Here is a 23,886-nt window from a genome sequence, read left to right as displayed (position 1 = left end):
ATTAAATTTTTAATTACAGTATAGTTAACATACAATGTTATGTATACTAGTTTCAGGTGTACAATACAGTGATTCATCGATTCCATACATCCCCCAGTGCTCATCACAAGTACACTACTTAGTCCCCTTACCTATTTCACCCATCTACCTACCACCTCCCCTCGGATAACAATCAGTTTCTTCTCTATAGTTAAGAGTCTGTTATGGAGCCTGGGTGGCTCAGTTGGTTAAGTGTCTGACTTCAGCTCAGATCATGATCTCCTGGTTTGTGGGTTCAAGCACTGCATTTGGCTCTGTGCTGACATGACAACTTGGAGCCTGTTTTGGATTCTGTGATCTCTTCTGTCTCTGCCTCCTGCCGGCTCTATCTCAAAAATAAACATTAAAAAAAATTTTTTTAATAAAAAAAATATTTTAAAAAAAAGTCTCTTGGTTTGTCGCTTTTTCCTTTGTTCATTTGTTTCTTAAATTCCACACGAGTGAAATAATACAGTATTTGTCTTTGACTTATTTTGCTTAGCATTATATGCTCTAGTTCCATCCATGTTGTTGCAAATGACAAGATTTTGTTCTTTTTATGGCTGAATAATATTCCATTGTATATATATGCCACCTCTTCTTTATCCATTTATTTACAATAGGCACTTGGGCTGCTTCCATAATTTGCCTATTGTAAATAAAGTTGCTATAAACATAGGGGTGCATGTATACTTTTGAATTAGTGTTTTTGTATATTTTTGATAGATACCCAGTAGTGCAATTATTGGGATTGTAAGGGAGTTGTATTTTTAATTTTTTGAGCAACCTCCAAACTGTTTTCCACAGTGGCTGCACCAGTTTGCACTCCCACCACAGAGCAAAAGGGTTCCTTTTCCTACACATCCTGGCCAATACTTATTTCTTGTGTTTTTTATTTTAGTTATTCTGACAGATATAAGGTGATATCTCATTGTAGTCTTGATTTGCATTTCCCTGATGATAAATGACAGTGAACCATCTCTTCATGTGTCTGTTGGCCATCTGAATGTCTTCTTTGGAGAAATGTCCATGTCTTCTGCCCAATTTTAATTGGATTATTTGGGGGGGGGTGTTGACTTGTATCATCCTTTATATATTTCAGATACTGTCCCTTTATCAAATACGTCATTTGAAAATATCTTCTCCCATTTAGTAGGTTGCCTTTTAGTTTTGTTGTTTCTTTTGGTTACAATGTTTATAATGAAAGTCCATACTTTATTCACATTTCCTAGTTTTCAACCTTATGTCTTTTTTTCTGTTCCAGGATCCCACCCAGGATACCACGTTACATTTAGTTGTCATGTTTCCTTAGGCTCCTCCTGGCTAAAACTGTTTCTCAAACTTTTCTTGTATTTTGATGACTTAGATAGTTTAAGCAGTACTGCTCAGGTATTTTGTACAAAGTCTCTTAATGGGATTTGTTTGATGTTTTTCTTTTTTTCTTTTTTTAAGTTTATTTATTTTGAGAGAGAGGGAAAGAGAGAGACAGTGCAAGTGAGGGAGGGGCAGAGAGAAAGGGAGAGAGAGAGAATCCCAAGCAGGCTCCACACTGTCAGCGTGGAGCCCGATGCAGGGCTCAAACCCACAAACCATTAGATCATGACCTGAGCTGAAACCAAGAGTTGTATGCTTAACTAACTAAGCCACCCGGGCGCCCTGATTTGATATTTTTCTTATGATTAGACTGAGGCTGGGGGCTTCTGAAAGGAAGACCACAGAAGTGAAGTGCCATTCTCATCCCATCATATCAAAGGTACCTACTATCAACATGACATCACTGATCATGCTGACCTTCATCTGCTAAGGTAGTATATATCAGGTTTCTCTCCACTGTAAAGTTACTTTTGTTTGCTCCTTTCTGGATTGTACTCCTTGGAAGGAAGTCATTTCACAGTCTGCCCTTAAAGATTGGGGAATTCTGCTCTAGAGGAGGAAAAAAGGAAGGGATATAGTGTGTCACTGGCCTAGGGAAAGACCACTGGAACAATCGTCCAGCTACAAACCCATGCATATATGAAAACTTTATACATAACACAGCAATCAATACAGATTGGTGCAGAAAACAAAAGGACTGTTAAATAAGTGGTTATGGGACAGTAGGATATCTAAAAGGAAAAAAAATGATACTACCTTATACCATATACCAAAAAAAAAAAAAAAAAAAAAAAAAAGGTGGATTAAAGATTTAAGAGTGAAATGAACTCTTAGAAGAAAGTATAGGTGAAGATCTTTATGACCCGTACAGAGAATATTTCTTAAACTAGACACAAAAAGCATAACCAAAAAGGAAAAGATTGCTAGGTTCTACCCCACTAAGAAAAATGGTAAAAAGACAAGCTCCAAAGTGAAAGGGATTTGTACTTTATATTTTCTTTTATTTTCAATTTTTAAAAAAATGTTTATTTATTTTTGAGAGAGGGGGGCAGAGGGGCAGGGGGAGAGGGAGACAGAGAATCTGAAGAGGGCTCTGTGCTGACAGCAGAGAGCTGGATGCAGGGCTAGAACTCATGAACTGTGAGATCACAACCTGAGCCAAAGTCAGAAGCTTAACCAACTAAGCAACCCAGATGCCCCTGTATTTTATATTTTAAACAAAGAAACATAAAAGAAAACCTGAAAAGTCACACACACAAAAAGTCCCAATAGAAAAATGGGCAAAAGGAATAAATAGGCATTTATAACAAGATGGCCAAACAAAAAATGCAAATTAAAGTTCACAATGAGATGCTATTTCACATCTATACTGGCAAACATTTAAAAACTTGACCTCAGTGGTGCCTGGCTGGCTCAGTGGGTAGAGCATGTGACTCTTGATCTCAGGGTTGTGAGTGCAAGCCCCATGTTGGGCATAGAGATGAAATGAAATGAAATGAGATGAGATGAGATGAGATGAGATGAGATGAGATGAGATGAAATGAAATGAAATGAAATGAAAATACACACACACACACACACGTACCTTAAAAGAAAATTGAGGGGTGCCTGGGTGGCTCAGTTGGTTAAGTATCAGACTTTGGCTCAGGTCATGATCTCAAGGTTCACGGTTCACAAGTTTTAATGTTTAAATAAACATTAAAAAAATTAAAAAAAGAAGAAATTTAAAAGAAAATTGAAATAAAATAAAAACTTGACATCAAGAATTGGTGAGTACGTAAAACAAAAAGGAACTCTCAGACACTGCTATTTTGTCAGTGTAAATTAGAATAACCACATCAGAAAACTGTGACATTCCCTTGCAAAGTTGATGCGCATACCCAAATGTTCAGCATTAACAGTGAATACTATACAGTCTTTGTGCAAATAAGCCACACACACACAAATACATACCATTTGCATAAATGATGATAATGTTCAAAAACATGAAAAGATAAATATGTTAGGAATACATGTAGTGATTGCTGTGCTGGAGCTGGTTGTAACAGCTTGGAACAAACTGGCAAATGCTATCAGGGCTATTTTTTTCCTTCTGGTGAGCTAGTTAAATATTAACAAGTACATGCATAGTAGTGAGTAAGTAAAATAATAAATAAAAGCAAGAGAATTCTAAACAGAGAGGGGCACACAGGGGCAACATTCCTTCAACAAAGAATATTCCTTTTTTTTTTTTTTTAACATGTTTTATTTATTTTTGAGAGAGAGAGAAAGAGAAACAAAGTATGAGCAGGGGAGGGGCAGAGAGAGAGGGAGACACAGAATGGGAAGCAGGCTCCAGGTTCTGAGCTGTCAGCACAGAGCCTGATGCGGGGCTCAAACTCATGAACCATGAGATCATGACCTGAGCTGAAGTCGGACACTTAACCAGCTGAGCCACCCAGGCGGCCCTTTATTTTTTTTTTTTTTCAACGTTTATTTATTTTTGGGACAGAGAGAGACAGAGCATGAATGGGGGAGGGGCAGAGAGAGAGGGAGACACAGAATCGGAAACAGGCTCCAGGCTCTGAGCCATCAGCCCAGAGCCTGACGCGGGGCTCGAACTCCCGGACCACGAGATCGTGACCTGGCTTAAGTCGGACGCTCAACCGACTGCGCCACCCAGGCGCCCCTTTTTTTTTTTTTTTTTTTTCAACCAGGCGGCCCTTTAAACTGATTTCTTAGCCACAGTTGCCTCTTTGTAAAGTAAAAATATGGCATTATTTTTTATTTTTTGCATTTCTGAGCTTTCTTGTGAATTTTAATCTCCATTTATTTAACCACTGAAGTTGAGCATCTTTTCATGTGATTAGCCATATTTTACTCTTATTACCAGAAAAAGAGATGTTATTAAAAATTAAACCCAGAGGGTTGGGTGAGAACCTTGCTCAGCCTGGGACTGGCTGAGGTGAATGCAGGGGACTCCATGTAAGGAGCACCAAGTGTGCAGGGGCTGGAGTGAAAGGGGAGGTGGTTTGTGTAGTTGTCAGATTGGTTACTCACAGAAGTATTGAGCAAATAAGTGAAACATTGAGGATTATGAGAGCCAGGTTTCTCACTGTTGGAGGAAGGAGGTATGTATGCAGACTAGAATAATCCCAGTGGAGTTGGACTGGAATTGGGAGACATCAGTGTGAACTCATGAACTTTAGTGTATATCTAGAATGCTGGATGTAGAAATATAGACATATATATGTACTGTCCACTGGTAGGGACTAGAAGCAATAATACCCCCAAAACAAAGAATATCCATAGAGTGCCCAGACTTGATTTCCAAATCCATTCTCCACTAAAAAGAACTGAAGCCATCTAGACAAATGACTGATTCCAGGACTGGGGTGGGGAAGTATAAGATGAAGCTTGAATATCTTGTAATATCAGAAAATATGGAAGTGCTAAAAGAAAGATAGAAACATGTCAAAAGGACATAGGATCCAGCTTGAAGGAGCTACCACTGGCTCAGCTGGGACAATTTAAACACCACAAGAAATCATAGTAATAATGGATTATAATCCATAGAATAAAATATGAATCCATGTGTAGTCCACACTAATAGATCTATGATGAATGAGTGAATTAGTAATTAAATAAGTGGGGGAGAAGGGAAAGCTCTACCTTACAGTAGAAAGCAAATTATAAATGAAAAAGAATGATGAAATTATAAAATCACCTTTTGGCAATTGTAGTAGGAATAACTGGCTCAGACAGAAATCAACAAATGCTGAAACTAAATGATGCAAGTTGTATGAGGAATAGGATATTTATAGTCTCAAAGTAGCTCTCCACAAAATACTACCTTTGCCATGGACAAACCTGGTAGACACCATTTTAACCAGCTTATTATAATAAAAAAGATGGACAAACCAAGTGTTGGCAGTGTTGGCAAGGACATGGAGAAAATAAGAACCTGTATACACCACTGCTGAGAACGTAAAATGGTGCAGCCACTTGGAAAACAGGTGGCGGTCTTAAAATGCTAAACATAGAGTTACTATATCCTTGCAATTTTTCTGAAGGTGTGAAATTACTTCAAAGTAAAAAGTAAATTAGAAAAAAATGTATCCACAAAGAGACGTGTTCAAGAAAAAGAAACCTTTACGGGGCACCTGGGTGGCTCAGTCGGTTAGGCATCCAACTCTTCATCGCGGTTCAGGTCATGATTTCATGGTTTGTGGGACCAAGTCCAGCACTGGGCTCTGCATGGACAGTGCAGAGCCTGCTTGGGATTCTCTCTCTCCCTCTCTCTGTCCTTCCCCAATTGCACGCTCTCTCTCTCTCAAAGTAAATAAATAAAACATTTTTTTAATGTTTATTTTTGAGACAGAGAGAGCAAAACATGAACGGGGGAGGGGCAGAGAGAGAGGGAGACACAGAATCGGAAGCAGGCTCCAGGCTCTGAGCCATCAGCCCAGAGCCCGACGCGGGGCTCGAACTCACGGACCGCGAGATCGTGACCTGAGCTGAAGTCGGACGCTCAACCGACTGAGCCACCCAGGCGCCCCAAATAAATAAAATTTTAAAAAAGAAAAAAGAACAAGAAACCTTTACTTTGCAAGGCTATTGTGAAGACTGTGCCTGGCACCGAATATACGCTCAGTAGCTGATGCCACTGACGGCTTTCCAGATCTCAGAAAGAGGCACTTCTCACAATTAGTCACAAGGGGGCATCTGAAAGCCAGGAAACAAGATGGAGCTTCCCTGGGCCATCACAGCTGCAGAAGGGGGTTATCCATCCTTCCTTACCCAGAATGCACTCTTCAACCCAAAAGGAAAAAAAAAAAAAAAGCTTTGTCTGCTGCATACTGGGGATATTCCATTCAGAGAAGACAAGGCTTTTGGCACCTGAGAGCTAGCCTCTGCTCTTTCTGTTTGAATCTGGATTTTAGGGCAGCTATCAAGTATCGCTGCATCCATCACAACCAGGATATCAACTCTGGAGACCTATGAAAAGGGGCTTATGGATGTGATGGCAGTGGAAAAGCGTGAATCTTGGAACAAGAACTCAGACACACCTGCTATGTGAACTCAGCCATATCCTCCCTCATCCTGTCTTCTTCATCTGACTTCTTAGAGGTTCCCTTTGAACTTCTTTGGATCCAATGCTTCTGAGCTCCGGAATAGGTCCCTTCGGGTCTACCTGACCTTATCACAAATCACTCCTTAAATGAAAATGGTCTAGTCCCAGAGGTCTTGTGACCATGTGGTATAGTAGAAGGAGCACAGGCCTTAGAGACAGACCAAGCAAGGTCCAAAACAAGGGTTTGGTACTTAATTTTTATTTCTTTTTTTTAAATGTTTGTTTATTTTTGAGAGAGAGAGACAGAATGTGAGTGAGGAAGGGGCAGAGAGAGAGAGGGAGACAAAGAATCCAAAGCAGGCTCCAGGCTTCAAGCTGTCAGCACAGAGCCCAATGCAGGGCTTGAACTCAAGAACTGTGAGATCATGACCTGAGCTGAAGTTGGACACTTAACTGACTGAGCCACCCAGGTGCCCCAGTACTTAATTTCTTGACTCTCAGTTTCCTTGTCTATAAAAAAAAAATACCATTTCCTTTTTAAGAGTGTTATGAGGATTAAATATATAAATATAGTCCCCAAAATAGAGTAGATACCCAATTATACTCAACAAATAACAGTATTTTATCTTCACAATTTAGGCATACACAACAGGTAGAAAAAAATGGATTTAAAGATAAAACGTGTTCAAGTTCCTGTTCTCTATGACTCTTGGCAAATCAATTCATCTGAGTCTCACTACCTTCATGTCATAGTGAAGTTATAAAGATTCCATGCTGTGAGCCATACTATTATTCCACCCAGGAATTGGCTTTTTCCCCTTAAATAAATCCAGATCTTAGCCTACAGTGCCCAGCTCAAGTGTCTAATTTCTAAAGCGTAAATGATAAGGTATTCATACTCTGGAAAGTGTTAAAAAGTACAAAGGTCTAAGTGTACTAAGTTAAAAAGAACTCAGAGATTCTAAGTGAAAATAAAACATGGAATATATACATTATGACTCCATTTTTATATTTAGGAAAAAAATAAAAAGAGGTGACCATGTTATACCCTTGCTTAAAACTCTTCCATGGGCTTCTCATGAACCAAATGAAATTGAAGCTTCTTACCTGGCACTCAAGCCCTTTCAATCTGGGTCCTGTCAACCTCTGCAGCCTCATCTCCTAAAGACCAGCCTCACCATCCTACGAGCACCGTGTTCCAGCTATGCCTAAAGTGCCCTTCACTATCTCTTCCTCTACATTCCAAACTTTAGCATGCATCAGAATCACCTGGCTGGCTCTACCCACAGAATTTCTGATTTAGGGCCAAGGTGGGGCTTAGGAATTTCTATTTCTAACATATTTCCAGATGATACGGATGCAGCTGTTCCAGGGACCACACTTGGACAGCCACTGCCTTTACAATGATAGGATTCAACTTTTATCACCTGTATTTGGGATGATCAACCATGTCAGTTTGCCTAGGACTGAAAGTCACATGTAGCAGAAAATCCCTGCCCAAACTGAGACAGTTTCCCTACCTGTGTAAGAATCTTTCCCAGATTGCTGCTTATAGGATATTTACTGCTAATAAGCAGTCTTTCTCTATGGCCAGGTCCACAGGAAGTGCCCAAGACAGGTACTCAATCAACTTGAATGACTCTCTACTGGAGAAAGAATATTTAACCAAGTTTTTCAAATTCAGACTCCTTCAAACACATTCTCTTTATTTCCTTCAGAGAACAGGCTTTAGTCCTCTGGTCACAGTAAACAATTAACACAAATGGTGTTAAGAGCAAGCTGTAAGCATCCATACCCTTGCCCTGTGTTGTTGGGGGTGAGTTTATATATGGAACATATGTGAGCTTCTTACTTAGTTCACAGTTGGTTTTATCATGGAATGATATTCCATATTCCATGGGCCAATGTAGCTGACTTTCTGTGACTTCCCAAGGGTGCCCAAGACAATAAAGGTCCATGGTCCTTGAGAAGGACTAATGATTATTCTCTTTGTCAACTAGGGCCAATCTTTTTCATTAACTGGGACTCCTCTTTCCAAGGAGTCAGAGGTCAGAGAGCTGATAGCGTCGCACAAGACCATCTCGACAGCATGTGTAGATCTGCTTCTCCCATGTAGCTACCTGGAACACAAGAGTTCACAGCTCAGAAGAAGCCTGGGATTCTTCCATTTCAAAAGCAAAGAACCCTGGGGCACCTGGGTGGCTCAGTCGGTTGAGCATCCGACCTCGGCTCGGGTCATGATCTCGCAGTTCGTGAGTTTGAGCCCCGCGTCGGGCTCTGTGCTAACAGCTCAAAGCCTGGGGCCTGCTTCGGATTCTGTGTCTCCCTCTCTCTGACCCTTCCACGCTCGTGCTCTGTCTCTCTCAAAGATAAATAAACGTTAAAAAAAAAAAATTTTTTTTAACTTATTAAAAAATAAAGAGCCCTGTCACTGACCCCCTTTAGTACAAGTGAGTCTAAGAAGCTCTACCAACTCCAAAGACAAGAGGAGAATTATATCCATGATAGGTATTTTAAAAATAGCTGGTGAAGGTTCAGGGTACTTATGACTACAGAACAGAGAAATGAATTATCCAAGTAGAGAGCAAATCTATTAGTGTGGTACATATTTGACGGCAGAGGGTCTGTACCTGGGAAAGGAGATGATCCATAGGTGGGCCAGGGTATCCCTGAACCTTGTACAACTATATTCAAAGAAGTTCTCAATATGTGTCTGAGGAGGAGTGAGGCACTGCTGGGGCTGTGCAGTGGTACTGGGGGCTATGGTGAGTGCCACTCAGGCTGTGCAGCTCCCAGTGGGGAGGCTCGGCTGCCCCTGCCACCTCGCTTGGTGTGCGCATGGTGCCAGTAGGCTGCCGGCACCACGGATGGGCCAGTGCAGCATCATCTCCTCCAAGATTTCGGAGCTGCTCATCCTCCTCCAGGACTGGTGTTTCTCAACCTCATCTTCAGGGGGAGCTGGCATTTTGCACTATGTGGAAGCGCATGTCTTCATCACTTATGATGACTCTGACCACTACTTTGCAGATGTATATCCTCTCTTCCCTGCTGCAGTGATCACAGCTGTGGAGCCCGACTTTTCATTTTTGGGCTGATTGGCTGCTGTGCCACAATCTAGGAAAGCTGCTGCAGACTTGCCATGTCTGTCATCATCCTACTCTTGGTTTTTGTCATAGCAGTTGTAGCAGTTTCGGGATACGATTACAGAGCTAAGGTGGAAAGTGAGGTTGATCACAGCATTCAGTGGAACCCTACAATGGAACCAACCAACCATACTGCTGAAGAAATAGAGACTGGTACAAATAAACCAAAAGACAGCCAGCAGCTATAACGGCAGGTTGGCCCACTCCTCCAACCTCCATGCTGAGGGATGTGAGGCTCCTGTTGTGAAAAAGCTGCAGAAATCATGGTGCATGTTATCTGGGCAGTGCTGGCACTTCCAGCCATTCAGCTGCTAGGCAGGCTGTGTGCACGCATCATATTGTGCAGGAGTAGAGCTCTGGCTTATGAGGTCCTCGTCACTGGTGGAATTATGCACAGCAGAAATCGCAAGCCTGAGCTTTTAGTCTTATTTTTCGGATTTGGAAGGTGAATCAAGCAGGTCTACTGCTGTGTTCATTTAGTTAAACCACACGTAACACAGGTGTTGGGACACAGAAGCTTGGTTCTTCGTATGCCGACCTATGACTTTCTTTTCCCTTGTTCTATCTGACTCTCCATATTCTTAAGTTTTTTTTAAGGTTTTAAAAAATTTGTTTATCTTGAGAGAGAGAGGGCATGTTGGCACACGTGCCTGTAAGCAGGGCAGGGGCAGAGAGAGAGAGGAGAGAGAGAATCCCAAGCAGACTCTGAGCTGACAGCATGGAGCCCCAAGTGGGGCTCAATCCCACAAACAATGAGATCATGACCTGAGCTGAAATCAAGAGTTGGATGATTGGGGCGCCTGGGTGGCTCAGTTGGTTAAGCTCCAAATTTGGCTCAGGTCATGATCTCAGGTTTGTGAGCCTGAGCCCCGCATCAGGTGAGCTGGAGCCCCACTTCAGGCTCTGCACTCTCACTCTCTCTCTCTCTCTGCCCCCTCATGGGTTCTCTCTCTCTTCCTCTATCTCTGCCCCTTGCTCACTCACGGTCTCTCACTCAAAAATAACAAAATATATAAAATAAAATAGACACTTAACCATCTGAGCCACCCAGGTGCCCCCCACATCCCTAAGTTTTTAAGTACAACACTGAAGGTTCTAATTTTAAAACCATTTGTGAGCTGAACAGTATGGGAAAATTAAAGGAGGACCTGGGCCTTATTTATTTTTTAGAAAGAAAGAGAATGTGAGTGGGAGAGGGGCAGAGGGGAAGAGAGAGAGAATCTTAAGCAAGCTCCACACTCTGCATGAAGCCCGATGCAGGGCTCAATCCCATGATCTGAGCCAAAATCAAGAGCCAGATGTTCAACTGACTAAGCCACCCAGGTGCCCCCAGCGTCCTTTTAAAACAACATATATTGTAGTCCAATAAAACAGCAACTGTACAAAATGGCTAAACTAGATTTTAGAATCATACAGTGTGTATCTTGGTTCATCTTCAAAATCAGACTAAGCTTTGAAACCAGTGTATATTAATGAAAACTGGCCTTATAGGAGGAGCATAACATATGTGCTCTTTTAAAACAATGTGTGTGTCTTTTTTGTTGTATAACTGAGTCCACTCATCATAAATCTAAATTCATTAGGATTAATGTACCCATGCAGACTAGCAAAATAGTTCGTAGATGGGATCTCAGTTGTAAACAGAAAAATATAATCCAAGATGTATCACCCTTCAAAAAAAAAAAGAAGCCTGAAACTCAAAGGTTAAGAACCACTAATTTAGTGGAAATAGCAGGAATTCTGGAGGGAACTTAATCTCAGATTTGCAAATCCATAGCTACAGGACCTAAGGCAACTTTTCAACTACTCTGAATCTCACTTTTCTCACTTGTATGGTATGTTAAATCACAATATAGAACACTATATAGAAATTTTTAAATATGAAGCGGATCTAGGGGCGCTTGGGAGGCCCAGTTGGCTAAACGTCCAACTTCAGCCCAGGTCATGATCTTACATTTCATGAGTTTGAGCCCCGCATTGGGCTCTGTGCTGACAGCTCAGAGCCCGGAGCCTGCTTTGGATTCTGTGTCTCCCTTTCTCTCTGCCCCCATTCTGCTCATGCTCTGTTTCTCTCTCAAAAATAAATAATAAAACATTTAAAAAAAAAAGAAGTGGATCTATATGCATTTATCTGAAAAGAGCTCCAAGATGTTAAGTAAAAAAAAAAGTTATAGAACAATACATACAGAATGATCCCAATTATGTACAAACTAAAAATAAAACTGTATTATTTACATAAATACATAAACACAAGATGTAAGTGCAGATTGTCCAAAAACAGTCTGAAAGATACATGCCGAACTATTAATGCTACTTACTTCTGGAAAGAAGAGTGAAACTAAAAAGTTCTTATAAGGGACTTTTAAGTCTGTATAATTTTGTACTGTTTGAATTTTTACAGGTATGTATTAACTGTATAAAAACAAGAGAAATCATAATACCTATACTTTAAGAATAATAGCAACAAAACAAGATATACATGTAAAACATCCAAACATCCAGCAGAATGTCTGGTCAATAGATATTTCCCCTTTTGTTTTTCTCTTTCTGCTCTAATCAAATGAGTGAACTTTATTATTTCTTTAAAAAACAATTTTTTTAATGTTTATTTATTATTGAGAAACAGAGAGAGACAGAGCATGAGCATGGGAGGGGCAGAGAGAGGAGGAAACACAGAATCCAAAGCAGGCTCCAGGCTCTGAGCTGTCAGCACAGAGCCCGACATGGGGCTCCAACTCACAAAATGCAAGATCACGACCTTAGCCGAAGTCAGACACTTAACCAAGTGAGCCACCCAGGTGCCCCTCAAATGAGTGAACTTTAAATAATAATAATGACAGTTAATATTTATAGACGTAAAACCACTTCTGACTCAAAACTCTTTCTGTGTTCTATCTCACCCCTAAGTATTTTATCATCCTGAATGCCCACCAAGTAGCTGGATTCAATCCCCTCACAAGCCTTAGATCCCAGGTGAGAATCACCCAGGCCTGTACCTTGTACACAGGGTCACAGTCAGCCCCAGTGAGCTCAATGAGATAGTCTAGGTCTTGCTGGACAATGAAACAGCTTCCATCACCTAAAAGGCAAAAGAAAAAATCAGATAACTGAAGAGAAAGCTGCATGCAAAGGAGTTTAAACTCCAGTATTTTAGTTTATTTCTGTACATCACTAGCCGAAAGAAGATTGCCCCAAGACTGAGAATGGCAAATAGATCTCATTATATGGGTCAAATATGAGGACCTACAATGGTTGCCTAGAATGCTGAGCTAGAGGATTTGAAGGCCAAGTGCAAGCTCAGTGGGATAAAGGGCCGTCTTTGATTAGCAATACCTGCCAAAGGCACAGAGCAAGCAACTGCAGGGTTATATGTCTGATTACAAACTTATCCTAGACAAGGATTTTTTAACAGAGAATCTGTCTACACAAATATTTTAAGAAAAATCTGTGCTCCCAAATTATTCTTCAATCTATGAATTTGACCACATAAAACTAGGCAAAGGAGCAAAGTTGTTATAACAAGAAAATAAAAGCATATCTAATTTTTAAACTTAATTTTCTCAAAATAATGTGGACAAATGAGACTTGAGATGATCTATAAACTGCTGAATGAGGTAATTTTTGTTTTTTTTTTACTTAATATAAAAATAGTACATACTAATTGAAGAAAACTTTAAAAATGAAACAGAAGTAAAAAAAATCACCCATAATCTACCAAAGATAATCATTGCTAATATTTTAATGTTATTTTCCAATCTTTTCTGTGAAAATTTTTATTTTACATGGTTGAGAGCATATTGCGTAAAAGAATACCTTTATGCATGAAGTTTTTCTGAGCAACACTGTGACTTTGTATAGAACCCGGGAAAAAATTTTTTTGATTTAATTAACCTTTTCAAGCTTTTTAAAATTTGAAAAACTGCTGTCCAAAACTATCTGTTAATCAATTTTATTTTAAGTTATTTGTTAATCAATCTATATCCCAACCAACAGCATACAGGAGACTGTATCCTTTCTTATGTTATTATTATAAATCATCTTTTTAATGAAAGAATTATCTTTTAGAGATAAATATTGACAGGTGAAATAATACAATGTTTGTGATACGTTTCAAAATATATTAAGGGTTGGAGATTGTATGGGAATGGGCAAAACAAGATGAAACAGGAATAGCCATAAATTGGTAATAGTTGAAGCTGGATAATCAGGTTCATTATTCTATTCCCTCTACCTTAGTATCTGTTTGACAATTTCTATAATAAAAATTGTTTAATCTGGCAGGAGATTCTAATAACTTCCTTTTATTAGCCTTAGTTTTGTCATCTGAAAACAGAGTTATATTATGATGAATAAGGTAAAGTCATTACTCTCAAGGAACGTGGACTAGAGGGGGATATAGACAATTATAATGTAGAGTGATAAACACTATATGATAAACAAAGTATGCCAAAGAATTGTGGAGGACCATGCCCCTAACCCTGCCATAGACCAGGCATTTAAACCTATATTTATTTATTAAAAATTTTTTTTTAATGTTTATTCATTTTTGAGACACAGACAAAAAGACAGAGCACGAGCAGGGGAAGGGCAGAGACAGAGGGAGACACAGAATCTGAAGCAGGCTCCAGGCTCTGAGCTGTTAGCACAGAGTTCGATATGGGGTTTGAACCCACAAACTGTGAGATCATGACCTGAGCCGAAATTGGACACTTAACCGACCAAGTCACCCAAGTGCCCCTATTTATTTATTTTTTAAATGTTTATTTATTTTGGGAGAGAGAGAGACAGTATGCATGAGTGGGGTAAGGGCAGAGAGAGAGAGAGAGAGAGAGAGAGAGAGAGAGAATCCCAAGCAGGCTCCGTGCTGTCAGCGCAGAGCACAATGTGGGGCTGGATCCCACAAACCATGATATCTTGACCTGAGCCAAAATAGTCAAGCATTCAACTGAGGGAGCCACCCAAGTGCCCCTAAATCCATGTTTAAATGAACTACAGGAAACCCTCTCATCTCATCTGGCTACTGGACTCACCTTGACTAGCAATGAATCCATCTCTGAAACTTAGCAGGGACAGAACCGGTGCTCCTGACCTGTGGATGACTTGTACTGGAACCCTAGGATTCAAAAAAAGGGGCGATTGCACTTTCTTTCTTCAAAAGCAATGCTTGACAGTATTCAACATATAGTACTAACCATACAAAAGCAAACAGGACGAATGTGGACAGAGATTAAACATTCACACAGTTTCTTTCTTGGCAAGATCCTTAAAGGTCATCCATGCAAAACTGCCTTGAAGCGAATCTAAATATGTCACTAACTAAACAAGTCATTGAGCCAAATGAAATAAGCCACCACCAATAACTCCAGTTTTTAGGGGAGCCCTGATAAGAGTTTAAGACAACAATGTTAACAACATGTTAATTATTTTGCTTATAGACAGAATTAAGACAATTGCAAAATATTAAAAATGTCAGGACTCTTTAAAATGAAAGACAAAGGTGAGAATCAATTTAATATATATGTAAGGCTGATTTTCTAATAATGATCAGAGATTCCCTATCTCCACAGGGCAAAAACAAGTAAAAAAGTAAAGTAAGTTAAATTATGGGAGAAAAGGTATAAGGTGATCACTCCTTCGTTGGAATTTCTTCACTACTCTTGGAATAAAGTCCAAACTCCTCTGGATGGCTTGCAAGTTCTTTCTAAACAAACTCCTGCTTTCCTGTCTGGCATCACTCCTCCCTCCTACCCAGTCTGTATCATACATATTTGTCATATTTTAGAGATCCCTGAAAGTGCCATACGTGTCTTCACCCTGCTCTATATGTTATTCTGTCAAGGCAGGCCCCTTCTTCTTTATTTGTTAACTTCCTACTGGACAAAATCCAATAAAATCCTCATTTCCTTGGAGAAGAGGTGCTTTCTCAAATTCCTGTGTAGAGCACTGATCACACCTGCATCACAACAGTCTTTTACCTGCCCATTTTTACTGTCAGACTCCAAATGCCTCAAAGGCAGAGTCTGTATCTTTTATTTCTGTTTTTCAGTGCCCACAAAAGCCATTCATTTAATGTCAACTGAACAAAGAAAAGAAATGAAAGGAAGAAAGGACAGAAATTGGAGAAACTGTTAAATCCTGGGGCAGAGGGGTTGCTTGATTTTCTCTGGGTATCTGTAAGACCAGAATAAGGCCTGTTTCAGACAGGTTATGATCCAAGCTAAACAAAGAAACACAGCTGGCTTGCATGAACTAAAAATGCTCAATCTTAGGCCAACCCAGATTTAATACCACTGAGTAAAATACTGAGCTCCTTAAAATTACAAGTTCTACACAATCATTTAAGTGAAATGTTAGTTCATTATTTAAGCTTAGATTCCACAGTAATCACTACAATAGAACAATCATGACAGCATGAATCAAATTACCTTTTAATATGATTCCAGGAATAATAAGAACAATCAGACAACTCAAACCGGAAAACCTTTATAAATGGAAAAATACACCCTTGATTCAACAGTCATCTCCACGCTATCCTAAATCAATGTTAAAGCTAATAAAAATTTCCACTCTGTAAGAAGACCTGCATCATGCAAATGAGTGGTGACTCACCTCGGACTCCTCACGTCCAGCTGATAAATGTTTCCATCTTGTGTCCCAGCCAATAACAAGAAGCCAGAGAGAAAAGTGCAGCAGTTGAAGGCATCTGAGCCAACAAAGAGGAACACCTGGGAACAAGCAGGAGCCAAAACTGCTGTTTAAAGATTAATTTGTTTTCAGGAATAAACAGCCACCAAAAAAAGAAAATTCTCCTATTTTTAGAGAAATTTTCTTTCTTTTCCCTTGTAACATTCTCGATCTAAATTCACCAACAATGGAGGAGGAACCACTCTCGTGATTTCAGGAACCTGAGGCTCCCTGAGTACTTCAGCAGTTTATGTAATACCATACCCTAAGGTGGCAGTTTTCAAACTATTACCCCTCAATACATTGACTCATAGGATCCTCAATACCCCAAATCCTTCTTCTCCTGCTTTTCATTAGAACCTTCCATTTGAGAAACACTTGAAATTCACACATTTAAATTTTGCTTCGTGTCACTTCTAACAACCTTTTGAAGGGAGACACTATGCAGGAAAAGAAACAAGCTTAAATGAAGTGGCAACTTAAAGAATTACAGGGGCACGCGGGTGGCTCAGTTGGTTGGGTGTCCGATTCTTGGTTTCGGCTCAGGTCATGGTCTCACAGTTGAGGGATCGAGCCCCGTGTTGGGCTCAGCACTGGGCATGGAGACTGCTTGAGATTCTCTCTCCCTATCTGCCCCTCCCCAGCTCACTCACTCACTCACTCACTCACTCTCTTTCTCTCTCAAAAATAATGCTAAAAAATAAAAATAAAAAATAAAAAATTATAATTCTCCCCATGTGCCTGAAAAAAGAAATTATCAGATTTTTATGTATACCGTACTATTAGTTCAATGTGATCATTTCTCCTTCAAATGTTCTAAAAAGGAAAGAAAAAAACAAACCCAGCCAAGCAAACAAAACCTGTGATTTCTCATTGGAAGGAAAAGTCAACATGGAAATTCAGAGTGCAAAAGCAATATGATAAAAAAGAGTGATGCTGCAAAAGCAATATGATAAAAAAGAGTGATGTTCCTGGAACGTCATTTCTGAAAATGGAAACATCACTAGCACAATGAAGTAATGAGAAGAAATGAAATACAAAACCTGGGGGTGTCTGGGTGGCTCAGTCAGTTAGGTGTCTGACTTTGGCTCAGGTCTTGATCTCATGGTTCGTGAGTTTGAGCCCTGCATTAGGCTCTGTACCGACAGCTCTGAGCCTGGAGACTGCTTCTCTCTCTGCCCCGCCCTCCCCTCCCCCCCCACCCCCCCCCCCCCCCCGCTCTGTTTCTTTTTCTCAAAAATAAATAAACATTAAAAAAAAACCAAAACAACTTGTGGCCAAACCAAATCATTATAGTTGTTTGGGTGATGTTGACAGGAACTAGAAAGAAAATTTAAAAGTTGAATCCAAGGGAACTCAGAGCTTAATGAAGAGCACAGTCTTGCCCAGCAAAACCTCAGAGCCTGAAGGAAGAAAACTAAACTAATTCTTCCATAAAAGACATTCTGGCCATTAATTGATCAAAAGCCCTGAACGTATGAGTCCTTTACTCAGAATTTCTTCACATTACTTTGGACACAGAAGGGAATCTACACAACCTCATCATTTTATATATAGCATACTAAGGCCCAGAGAGAAAGTGACTAAACAAAGCTCACAATGCAGTAGAGCATTTAATCCTTATCACATAACCCTAGAAGGTGAGTACTACTATGCCTAGTTTGGTGACAAGGAAACTGAGGCTCAGAATGGTTAAGTAACCTGTTCAATGTCACAGCCATTGTGGAGGAGCTAGGATGTGAATGTTGCCCTTAACCCAAAACCTCTGTTCTTAATCATTACACTTTACTGTTCCTTATTCCTGCAGCTTCCTCAAAAGGTGAACACAGGGAGCAAACAGAAATGTTTCCAAAACAGCCTTTCAAAAATCAGAGTGACCCAGGTTGCACCAGAGTTCAAAAGTCATAGAGGAACCACTTGCCGGCTGCCTGCTCTGCAGTCCCAAGCACTGAAGTTTCTTATCTTCCCGTGCCAACAGCAGCATTTTCGACTCTGTTCCAACCTCCCGTTCACCTGCATGACAGATGAACCAAGTTAACAGTGGGCAAGGCTGATCAGCTGGCTGTGCCCAGAAAGTAGATACTGATGGCTGTCTACTGAATTACTGTTAGTGATTAACTTACTAACTTAAAAAAACATTATGTTCTATATCTGGACTTTTGATATTGTTTATATGACTGTACACATATGTCAAAATTCACAGAACTGACATTTTAAAAAGAGTGACTTTTGGGGTGCCTGGCTGGCTCAGTCAGTAGTGCATGCAACTTTTGATCTTGGCGTTATAAGTTGGAGCCCCATGTTGGGGGTAGAGATTACTTAATAAATAAGTTAATCTGAACAAAATAGTCTCTGCCCTCAAGGCTCTTATGGTCTGTAGTCAATGAAATTTATTCATTCACTAAACAAATCTTTATTGAGGGTCTACTACATATCAGACACTATCCTAGTAATATACAAATAGCATACACAAATAATAACATAGTAACAGTAATATATAAACAGACAAGGTCCTTACTCTCAAGAATTCTAGTGGAAAGAGGAAATAGTGGAGTAGGTAAATAAACAAATAGGATATTTTCAGACAGTGATGAGTTCCACAAAGGAAACAAAACAGAAAAGTATGATCAAAAGTGAGTAGACAGTGGAAGGAGAGTGAGGAAGGTAACTTTAAATTTAAACTTCAACTTTAAAAAAACTCCAGGGAGGCCATTTTTCAACTGAGACCTGAATGGTAACCAAAAGGTAGTCATGCAAAGAACTTTTGGAAGTACATTCCAGACTAAGGGAAGAACAAGGCAGAGACCAAGAGGCTGGCAAAGTTTGTAGTGATGATAGAACAGACAGAAGGCCTGTGGCTGGAACGTGGCGGGTCTAGCAGAGGGCAGTATGACATGAGGCTAGAGAGGAACGAGGAGATTAGAAGGTGTAAGGGTTTGTGATAAGCCAAAGAAGGGGCTAGGATTTTAATATATGTATAAAAGGACGCTACTGGAGGAGAGTAGGAACAAAGGAGAGAGACATAACTTATGCTTTTTTAAATGACCACAAAAGTTGCTCTCAGGAGAATGGATTACAGGAGATGAGTACAGGCAACAGATGATGACAGACCAGAACACGAGGCTAGGAGGAAGGGAGAAGAAGAGGGCAGGTGGAAAAATCAGAAACAATCTGTAGACTGTAGGTAGAGATGACAGAGTCAGCTAACATAGGACATGAGGAAAGGTGGGATGGATTGTGAATGATCATTCAAATAGGTAGATGGTAGTGCCATTTACTGAGACGGGACAAAATACAGATTTGGGGTGGAGGAAAATAAAATATTCCATGCTAGGTAAGGTTAAGTTTGAGCTGTCTATCAGACATCTAAAGAGTTTGAAACTCAGGAAAGAGGTCTATACATTAGACCTAGAGCTCAATCTCACAAACTGAACCATGAGATCATAACCTAAGCCTGTTTGGAATTCTTTGTCTTTCCCTCTCTGCCTCTCCCCTGAGCATGCTTGCTCTCTCTCTCTCTCTCTCTCAAAAATAAAAATAAAAACTTAAAAAAAATTAATTTTTAAGTAATCTCTACACCCAATGTGGAGCTTGAACCCACAATCCCAAGATCAAGAGTTGCACATTCCACTGACTAAGCCAGCCAGGTGCCCCTAAAGATTTTTTTAAGTAATCTCTACACCTAACATGGGGCTCGAACTTACAACTCTGAGGTCAAGAGTCACATGCTCTATCAACTGAGCCAGCCAGGGGCCCCCCACTACTACTACTCTTAATCAAACCTCTGCCCCGGCCATGCATATCTTTCTACCCAAGTCAATTTTACCTCCAAACCGTCTTAATGTGAACTGCCCCTATTCCTCCCCCCATCTCCCATTATTCCCATTCTTGTCTGTTCAACCCAAATTCATCCTTCAACGTTCAAGTCAACTTCTTTCTGACATCTGTCTCATGTACACTAACCTAAAATATAAAATACTCTCTTCTTCCAAAAAACTATTACATTTGCATTAAGAATCATTAAGTTGTTTCAGCTAAAAAATTTTTGTTCTATTTTATAGGCATCAGTCTCGTCTGCTAAGCTAGACTGTACTCACTCAAATGTAGTTAACAATGACATATACTTCTTTTGTAGATTCCAAAGCAACAGGAACATAGTATAGGTACGCAATAAATATTAACCTTATGGTGAGAATAATCAAATACCAGCCAAAGACCAGGAAAGGATGAGGAAGGAGAAGCTAAGGCAAACACTGAAGGTGCCTAAGGTAACAAAATAAGCTCAACATATCATTATCAACTTACTGGGCATCTGCTCAGGGGAGCCAAGATTTATGGAGTTGTCAGCAGCACCCACAGCCATTCCATTGATGGAAGAACCACAGTCTGCAATGACTCCCAGGCAGGCTGAGCGCCCACAATCCCAAAGTCGTGCTGTTCCGTCTCGAGAACCAGACACCACATTCCTGCCCCGATCAACAATGGCTGTATCCAGAATACCTGGCAAGAAAAAAAAAAACAAAACAACGACCCTGTAATGGAGTGGGTAGAAAAGGAATTACAGGGCAGAGAAGATGGATCTGCATAATAACTCCATTCCTTCACAAACACACACTGGATACGTACTACAGGCTGGGCAAGTTCAAGTGCTACAAAACAGAAATAAATAAAAGAGTCCCTGCTTCCCAGTGGTTCAAAGACTAGCCCTTAGAGACAGACATGGAAAAAGGTTTGGATTTAATTCTTAGTGTAGTGTCCTAGAACAGTGGTTTTGAAGCTTCAATTTTGGCTTTAAAACATGTGTTTTAAATAAAAATTAAGAAGACATCTTAGTTCAGTTTGAAAATCACGGTCTTACTGCTTCCATTGAGAACTAATTGAAAGGATTAATCTCCCCATTTTACAAAAAGATGTGACTTCCAGTCTGGACAAGATAGAGTAGCCCCATCTCCCTCAGGTCGTTCCCCTTGTAAATGAAAAAAACCTGGACATAAGACAGAAAGTATAAGAAGACTGAAAGATGGGGGCACCTTGGTAGCTCAGTCAGTTGAGCGACTGACTTTTGATTTGGGCTCAAATCATGCACAATCTCATGGTTGTGAGACTGAACCCTCAGTGTGAAGCCTGCTTAAGATTTTCTCTTTCTCTCTCTCTCTCTCTCTCTCTCTCTCTCTCTCTCCCCCCCTCCCTCCCTCCCTCCATCTCTCTCTGTACCCACCCCCATCACTCTCAAAACGAAAATAAAACAAAAAACCATACACAAATCTTACCTCTGCTTTAAAAAAAATGTTTATTTTGAGAGAGAGAGAGAGAGAGAGAGAGAGAGAGGAGGGGAAGGGTATACAGAGACAGGGAGAGAGAGAATCCCAAGCAGGCTCTGCCCTGTCAGCACAGAGCCAGATGTGGGGCTTGATCCCATGAAGCTTTTTAACATTCTGATTAAGGATAAAACATTTCTAAATTATCATTTTTTCCAACAAACTAACCAGTTACAAGGGGAAAATGTTCTCATTCTGTCTCTATAACCTGATATCAACTGGCTGTATGGCTAATCCATTTTTAGTATCTGAACTGTGACTTAAATCCAAGGGACCTGACAAGTACCACGCTCTATCTTTGTTGTCTAGTGATGCAGCCATTGCCACCCAGCTTTTATTATCACCTCAGCCAAAGGATTAATGAGAAAATGTTGGCACACATCTCTGTCTCTCCCAGCACACAAGCTGATGACCTCCTGGGGAGGATTTTTTTTCACTTGTCTATTGTGGAAAACAACTATCTGTGTAAGGCAGTTAGTAATAACAAGACTCAGTGTCAAAGTAATGTCTAATCCTTGAGGAAATAGCTCATTTAAATGGCCAGTTGGAGGAATTATTTGTGTTTCTGTAGATAACTAGCTTCTGTTTCTACCTTTTGGTGATTCGTCTCCTGGGATCATTAGAGAAGCCTTTTGGAGAAATTACCCTTCATACCTCCTTTGTGACCTTTGAAGGTCACCACACAGCTAGCATCTTCAGCTGACCAGATCTTCAACTGGGCATCCATTCCCCCACTCAGAACCACAAGGCCTGATGGGAAAAACCTGCAACAATTCACATCAAACACATGTCCTTCCAATACTCTCTGGAAAAACAAAAGAAAATTCCATGCTAGTTCTCTTGTCCATCCCCTGATTTTCTCTTACCTCTTACATCCTCGTCCCTTTAATGAAATATCTACCTGCTATACCTACATGCTGGGTTTTAGAACTATGGGGGTCAAAAAGGAACTCTTTAGCTCATTTGTATACCAGGTAGTGTTCTAAGAGCTGCTGACTCCCTTTCCTGTAGCTCTGGCTACAGATGTTGTGGATTTGAAGTCTGAGGTTCTCACAGCCATCTTTAAGTCTACTTCTACATACATGGAGGCTTGAGGACTCTTACCTCTTCTCAAAATCCTCTGTATGGGTTAGAGGAGCTCAGCCATATAATTAGTAATAATAGTCTAGTTACTTTGTCTTAGAAACTGATCACTGAAGGAAGTTCATACCAAGGGACCACGCATTTAGACATTCACAGTGGCTCCTCCACTGTTCCAGCCCCAATTTGTTCTGGAAAATCACCAAGATTGAGGATGGTTCCGAGATTAACATATGGGAGAACAAAGGTCAACTGAAGTGCAGTGGTCCTAAAAATTTAGAATGTGCCACTCTTCCACCCATGACCCAGTCTAAGGTTTCTCAGACCACCCTTCAGGCATGAGACCCAAAAAGCATATTCAAAGCCTTTACTCTGAGCTCGCCATTGGCAGCCTGCCAGATCTTCATGCTCCCATCAGCACTAGAAGACACACCAAGGCCGCCTCCACTGGAAATGTCCAGGCACGTTATCTATTCAAAAAACAAAACAACTGGTGTTATAAATAATGAAATGTTCTTATTCTCTTGAAATATGTTAAAGATTTCCCTGTTTCATATTCCCCCAAGACTTCTTCAAGCCTACACTTCCCAGCACAAAGGACATCACCTGTCTCCTAACAAGGCTAGTGCCAATACCTTTTATTTCTCAAAACAAAAAGATGTTCTTCTAATCATCTATATAGTCTCCTGCTTCAGCTTTTTAAAAATTTTTTTTTTTTTAACGTTTATTTATTTTTGGGACAGAGAGAGACAGAGCATGAACGGGGGAGGGGCAGAGAGAGAGGGAGACACAGAATCGGAAACAGGCTCCAGGCTCTGAGCCATCAGCCCAGAGCCTGACGCGGGGCTCGAACTCACGGACCGCGAGATCATGACCTGGCTGAAGTCGGACGCTTAACCGACTGCGCCACCCAGGCGCCCCTCCTGCTTCAGCTTTTTAAACAGTTTTTCCTATCCCCATACCATTTCCATCATTTTCATCTTTTGCTATTTTAGAATTAAGATACCTAATTCTTAGGAACCTATTTACACAAAATAAAGTCAACTAAAATGTACCAGAAGGATTCAAGGAAAAGCAAAGATGCTTCCAATTTACTATTTTACATTCTCTCTGTAAAATCCTAATTATGTGTATATGTCTATTTCAGAATAAGTAACAAAAAATTCTGATTCTCTTATGCAGTTTCAACATTAACAATGACTTCATACATAAGCAA

General features: G+C 40.3%; 1 protein-coding gene and 1 pseudogene across 5 annotated transcripts in view; one reads left to right on the top strand and one right to left on the bottom strand.

Moving 5' to 3' along the window:
* Positions 1–4,254: 4,254 nt before the first annotated feature.
* The window catches only part of PAAF1 (proteasomal ATPase associated factor 1), a 37,890-nt gene continuing 18,258 nt past the window's right edge, over positions 4,255–23,886 (bottom strand). For 2 of the 5 annotated variants that reach the window (XM_025928179.2, XM_086678288.1), the window contains 8 exons: positions 23,042–23,140; positions 22,245–22,395; positions 20,578–20,772; positions 18,194–18,285; positions 16,198–16,313; positions 14,619–14,701; positions 12,585–12,667; positions 8,132–8,565 (listed from right to left, as the gene is read on the bottom strand). In XM_025928179.2, coding sequence (XP_025783964.1) covers positions 8,488–8,565; positions 12,585–12,667; positions 14,619–14,701; positions 16,198–16,313; positions 18,194–18,285; positions 20,578–20,772; positions 22,245–22,395; positions 23,042–23,140 — 897 coding nt within the window. In that variant the 3' untranslated portion in view covers positions 8,132–8,487. Of the gene's footprint in view, positions 4,824–8,131; positions 8,566–12,584; positions 12,668–14,618; positions 14,702–16,013; positions 16,070–16,197; positions 16,314–18,193; positions 18,286–20,577; positions 20,773–22,244; positions 22,396–23,041; positions 23,141–23,886 lie in introns of those variants that run through there. The other 3 variants (XR_015241073.1, XR_015241072.1, XM_086678287.1) reach the window with 3 other exon arrangements.
* On the top strand, positions 9,313–10,037 carry LOC112865048 (tetraspanin-3 pseudogene; annotated as a pseudogene).

The sequence above is a fragment of the Puma concolor genome, chromosome D1, assembly GCF_028749965.1.
Source record: "Puma concolor isolate L17-30 chromosome D1, mPumCon1.1.hap2, whole genome shotgun sequence".
In the NCBI taxonomy this organism is placed as follows: domain Eukaryota; kingdom Metazoa; phylum Chordata; class Mammalia; order Carnivora; family Felidae; genus Puma; species Puma concolor.
Note: the sequence above shows the minus strand (reverse complement) of the source record. Positions and strands in the feature narration are given on the sequence as shown.